This window comes from Gymnoscopelus microlampas, assembly GCF_963454915.1.
Source record: "Gymnoscopelus microlampas genome assembly, chromosome: 23".
Classification (NCBI taxonomy): domain Eukaryota; kingdom Metazoa; phylum Chordata; class Actinopteri; order Myctophiformes; family Myctophidae; genus Gymnoscopelus; species Gymnoscopelus microlampas.
This window is the reverse complement of record NC_139960.1, coordinates 3,916,115-3,922,516: the sequence shown is the minus strand read 5'-3', so window position 1 is coordinate 3,922,516 and position 6,402 is coordinate 3,916,115. Positions and strand designations below refer to the sequence as shown.

The following is a 6,402-nucleotide window of genomic DNA, read 5'->3' as shown; positions in this document are numbered from 1 at the left end:
TCTCTCTACTACAGATCCAGGACAGTCTCTCAGACTTCGTGACTGAAACTAGGTGGGAAAACAACACCTTTCTTTTGCCCTGCAATGCAGAACCAATCCAAAGTCTTTAAGACAGTCCTTCATATTGAGCTGTTGACATGATTGGTTTAGAACAGTGGTTCTCAAAGTGGGATCCGGGGACCCCCAGGGATCCTTGAGCGGGTTCCAGGGGGTCCCCAACAAAATGAGTTAATATGGCATACAAAGTCAGTTTAAACCCATATACATTGGCTATTTTAAAATAGCAGATCTACAAGCTCACATTGTGTCACGATGTGACGCGTTGAGCTTGCAGCTATTTTCAAAGAAATCTTGGAAAATTGTGAAAGATTTGGAACATTTTAACAACACAAATCTTGTGTATCTAACTATATAAATGGCGACCAACTTCCGCACCCTCGGTGTCCACACCCCACAGCTCTGTTATCGACTAAACAACGCACCGCCAGACCACATGTCGCCAACTGACTCGCCACGCCGGCCGCGCTGAATTTACGCCTCGCGTAGGGGACATCTCACTGCTCAATACACCTTTTCCACCGCGCAACATAATTAATTCTACTCACCAAATGTCGGACAAAACGGAAGGGGAGGCAGCTTCGTACCGTTTACCGTGCGCACGACCTCATCACCACAACAGCACGCAGCCGCTGCGGGGTTTTTTTCCTTTTTTTCCAAACTTTCTTTTTTGGTCACCATTTTCTCCAGGCACCATTTCTGGTGTAACGTCGGGTGTTTCTTTTCACCAGCCAATCACCTTTCACGTTGCCACGTCCGTTGCCACGTCGCGCTGACGTACGCTAAACAAGCGCTGCCGTGCGCACAATGCAAACGAGCCCAAAGGCGCGCCAAAATCAGCCGACCATTGCTTAGACACAAAGTCAGACCTGGCAACGCAGCCTACGCCAATCATGTGTGAGAGATCTACAAGCTATGGGGCAGAGACGCCACCGTATCTTAGCAACAACTACAGCGCTCACTCTCATTGGTCGTGTCACGCTAAGAGCAGTCTCCAGACAATGGCATCGCAGACAGCTTGCTGTTACTGCTGTAGCCATCACAGGCAGTTGCAGCACGACGGACAGGGCGCTGTGATAGCTGCCATGTCGCTAACGCTAACCTGGTTGTCATGCCTGCAGCGGCTGTGCAATCACTTTGTCAACAATGCACGTTCGTGTGGTGAATGTCTATATTGCTGCTCAGTTCGTCCATTGTAGATGGTGTATGTTTGTGTGTGTCTTCTGGAGAACTATGTCGCTCCACAGCAACTACAGTAACTAACGTAATGGCAGGACCGCCCCGTGCAACAGATGTTAGGCTGCATTATGGTCATGTAGTAATTTCAGATAATTTCGCTCCGATTACAGCAGTGTTTATCAACCCTTTCACGCCGCCCCCCCCCCCCCCCCCCCCCCCCCCCAAATACACGTACTTGATCTGGGAACCCCCCCATTCTGTTTGACTCCGTTCCACAAGTAAATATTGTGAAAATAGCCGATCTACAAGCTCGAAACGCCTCACGTTCAGAGGCTTTGTAAGCTTGGAGATCGGCTATTTTCTACATGATTGCCTCATTCTTACATTCTTTGCCAATGTGGCCCATGTTTTCATAGCATAGTTTATTGACTACTTCTGTTGCAGAAATGGCCATTTCCTTTACTTTCGTTTTTTTATTGTCTCCGCCAGGCCGAAAGGCATGGCGCAACACTATGTTTCACCCCCTGTCCGTCCGTCTGTGATAGCTAATCTCTCACATCGTTGACTTGATCGCAGCAAAATAACAGTCCGATGTGGAGAGTCAGTGAGAGCTGGATAAACGACGTAAAATGTGTCAAAAGCAGTCTGTACGGCTGTCGATAAATGAACACATGACGTTGGTGGGAGAGCAGATATTGTGTCTTTTGGACAAACAGCAGCGTGGTGCTGATGTTTGTTGTGTCAAGCAGCTTAATGTCAGAGTGTTTGTGTTGGAGCGCCTCAGTGCGGCTGCAGAGTTCATGTGCAACCTCTTCCAGAGAGACACAGAGACACTAGAAACTCTGCTGGGGAAAAAAAACACTGCTGGGCATTGACTTTCCTATGGACATTGATCTACACACTGCAGGTATATCTGCTACACACACAACATCAAACTACACACTGCAGGTATGATGCAGCGTTTGCATTACAGCCAGCATGCCAGCGTAGTTCCCATATGGTTTCAAGGTGGGCTAAACCATATGGACCCCATGTCAGCAATGTCAGCGGCATCCACTTCAGTCCCAACTGCGATGCCCATGCAGGCTATAAGTAGCTTCTACCTGGCCCTTAGGTGGGCCCCAACTAGCCATGTTTATGTGGGACCAAGGCGGGTCCTAACTGGGTTTGCCCATGCAGGCTTTAACTGGGTTCTACCTGGGCCCTAGGTGTACCCTAACCAACCACAGTGCAGTGCCCATCGCTCCAATTGTTGTGACGTCAGGGCTCTCAATACTGCACATTGGTGGAGGAGGAGGGGCCGCAGGGCGACCGCACACATCGCTGAACCAATGGTAGCCCACGGATGTTTCCTCTGTGGATTTACAATCTGCCCCTCTATGCCACATATCATCCGCACTACAGGGTCTTCACTGACCGAGCCACGGCCCCACTGACCCTCATGACGCTACGCCACTTAAACGTGCGGCAGCATGCGCTGGGTTGCCAGGTTTGCACAGCCTGCGCCAGAAACAAGCAACCACCTTCATGAAAAAAAAAAAAACACCGAAATGGTCCGCAATGTTCCAGGGGTGTCCCCGCGCGTCCCAACACTCCACAGGGGGTCAGTGGACCATCAGGGGGTCCGCGGACCCCCTGTGGACCCCCTGAAACATAACAAATATTATTTCTTCAAATTTTTTCCTTTTTCAAAAAAATTTTTCCACAGTTTCACTCCGGCGATTTGGGTCCCCCAATATACACACGGCTGGGCCCCGTGCGCGGCTGGGGTTGAGGGGGGCGTAGCCCCCCGAAACTCTAGTATATATATATATATTTTGTGTCCCTGGCACAAAATATTTTCAGATGGGAGTCCGCAGCCCCCTAATTTGGGGGTCCTTGACATGAAAAAGTTTGAGAACCACTGGTTTAGAAAGCAGTAGACCTAAGTGTTTTAGCGGCCATTCTCGCTACTGTTCTAGCAACTGCCTTGTGTCCAAATCTTTTTATTTATTTTTATTCAGCACCTGCCTTTAAAATAAAGGGTCTGTGAGGCCGGGTGTCCTTTGATTCAAGTTGTTAAACTGACATCAGTCAATTTGATTTGATTTAATATCAATGCAAATGTTTTTCTCAGATTCACCATTGAATATGACAGTGTCAACTGAATACTATAAACAATTGAGTTAAAAACCACATTGTCAAGCCACATTTCAAAAGTTTTATGTGACATATTTAGACCCACAATGCCTGTTCTGATATTGTATTGTGGTATTATCATTTCATTATCAGTGATTAGATGACTGCAGGGTTCATAGTCTACCTCACCAACCCTTGTAGTTTCATAAAACTAATATAATATTTAACAGACTGACCCCTGCTAACCATCATATAACATGCCATACTTTATAATGCCATAAAGACATTCATCCAAAGTGGTGATTCTATATTAGGAAATTGTGTAAAAAGTACAGTAGAGTTCAGTACAAGAAATCCAAAATAATCCTGTTATTATTGTTGGCATTAGTACTATTGCTGACATTATAATAAAAAATCACACCTGTGTGAAGGTAGCGGCGCCTTTGATATATTTTGTCATAGATATGTGTTTCTACTAGAGAAACAATATTAAAAGGCTTCCAGTGGCACTAAATAGTGCCATTGGAAGCGAATCACCAAATGCATTCCAAGGTAAGTGACAAAAACTGATCTGTCATAGCTGATAGAGTGGGTACAAATAGACTTTAGGTACCCACTCTATCAGCTTCTATCTTCGTAGCTTTTTGTAGCAGATATACAAACTTTGCGCTCTATACCTTTAGGTATAGAGCCTTACCTTTATACCTTTAGGTATAGAGCGGATATTAGCCCTCTATACCTGGCTTTTGCGTCAACGTTCTGATTGGTCAGGCTCGCCAAGGTTCTGATTGGTCAGGTCCGTCAACGTTCTGATTGGTCAGGTCCGTCAACGTTCTGATTGGTCACTATTCATGACATCACTATGTTACTATTCATGACATCACTATGATGTCATGAATAGTGACCAATCAGAACGTTGACGGACCTGACCAATCAGAACGTTGACGGACCTGACCAATCAGAACCTTGGCGAGCCTGACCAATCAGAACGTTGACGGACCTGACCAATCAGAACCTTGGCGAGCCTGACCAATCAGAACGTTGGCGAGCCTGACCAATCAGAACGTTGACGCAAAAGCCAGGTATAGAGGGCTAATATCTCTCTCTCTCTCTCATTTTTAGCGGCTAGCGCCGCTAAAAATGAGAGTGGACACTAAATATTATCTATAACTTTGTAATGTCTTTTTTACAATACAGTTGATATCCATAACATGACATCAATATCATCATAATTATCATCATAATTATCATCATAATTATCATCATCATCATCATCATCTACAGTATATGTTGTTTATTGCCCTTGACCACAAGACAATCATATAGATTCTAAAATTGACTGGTCTCAATAGTTTGTCTTTGTCATGTCTTATCATGTCTAACTGCGTTGTCCAGAGTTACACTGACCTTCCATGGTAACATCTTCAGAGTATTAGTAGCGTTAAGGAATGGAAAGAGAGCCTCAGTGAAAGTGTGTGTGAAGGTGTGTATGTGTGTGTTAGTATCTGGATCAGAGAATGACAGCTTTCCTTTGTTCCAGTCCAGTTGGACTCTGATCGTCTTGGGTCTTGGGTGCTTCACGACACAGACCCTGACTGACCCAGACCCTTGTGAGGAGTCTGCTATGTATATACCTTCATCTAACTCTAATCTCCAGCCTTGAGCCCCTCTGTATCCCTTCCTCTGATAAGACTCTGCAAACACACCTAGCCGCCAGAATGTATTGTCTCCAACCTCAACATCCCAGCTATGAGTCCCTGAGTTAAAACCCTCAGAGCCCAGGACACAGTACCAAGTGTCAAACCTCTCTGGGTTGTCAGGAAGCTGCTGTTTAAAGCGTGAACTACGGCTCATGCTGGTCAGATCATCAGACAGGACCAGTTCTGCACTGGCAGTGTTGGGGTCCAGAATGACAGGAGTGTAGGAGACAATGTCCTTCATCTTGTCCCAGACTCTGAAGGTCAGGTTCTTCAGGTGTTTGGCCTCGTCTATCAGTGCTCCTGAGACCAGTTGTGGGTCCTGCAAAGTGACCTGGACTCTTTCCATTGTGGTCTTGTAGTTCTGCAGGAATGAGATGTGTTCAGCTCTCAGCTCCTCCTCTATGGCTCTGATTGTGTGTGAAAGGGTTGATATCTCTCTGTTCAGACCCTCAATCTTCTCCTTCATCACCTCACTCTTCTGCTGCTCTTCCTCCCTCAGTACAGTGATCCTGGCCTCCTCTTCCTCTTGTAGAAACTGACAAAGCTTCTTAAACTGGTCCTTCATCTGCATCTCTGTGTGCCGGGCTCGTACCTTAATGTGTTCTGCTGTTTGATCATAGTTAGTTTTAACTTTATTAAAGACCTCCAGTTTCTTCTGTAAAGGCTTGAGTAATTTCTTGACTTTCTCCTTGTGATCCAGTCCTGCTTCATCTATTGGTCTGATTCTGTGGTTGATGTGTTTTGTAGAATCTCGACACACAAGACAAACTGTCTGCTGACATTCCAGACAGAACAGTTTGAGTTTCCCATTATGCAGACTGCAGCGAACCTGAGACCCTGTTGAAGCTCTCTGTTGTCTCTCCTGAATGAAAGCCTCACACACGTTCTTCAAAGCCAGGTCTAAGGGTGGATCCTTTGATTGTCTCTTTCTACAAAGCGGACATTCCTTTATTTCCTTCTCTCGCCACCATTCCCGCAGACAGGCTTTACAGAAGCTGTGGCTACATGACAGAAGAACAGGATCTTTAAAGATGTCATGACACACAGGACAGGACAAATTCTCCTCTGAGCGAGACGATTTGGAAGCCATTTTGTCTCCAAATGAAGCTACAAACACCCTGCTCAAGTCAGGAAATCAGCAGTCAGTCGTGGTAACACTCCCTCTCTTAGAATGGTGTAATGAAGTTTACTTTCACTGTGAATCGTGGTTCTTGTTAAAGTCCATTCAGCTGACAGAGTCAGCAGCAGGTTATCCCCTCCCGTAGCGGTGGAAAGACGTCTGTCCTCCCTCACTGGAAGTTGTGTTTGATCTGTCTAAAGGTGAATCTTCGTCTCAGATCAGTCTGGC

The 6,402-nt window shown here is 46.0% G+C and overlaps 1 protein-coding gene across 1 annotated transcript in view; it reads right to left on the bottom strand.

Moving 5' to 3' along the window:
• The window catches only part of LOC311040071 (E3 ubiquitin-protein ligase TRIM35-like), a gene marked incomplete at both ends in the record, with an annotated part of 59,942 nt that extends 53,798 nt beyond the window's left edge, over positions 1–6,144 (bottom strand). The window contains one exon of the mRNA XM_084050143.1: positions 4,762–6,144. Coding sequence (XP_083906269.1) covers positions 4,762–6,144 — 1,383 coding nt within the window. The remainder of the gene's footprint in view (positions 1–4,761) is intronic.
• Positions 6,145–6,402: the final 258 nt, after the last annotated feature.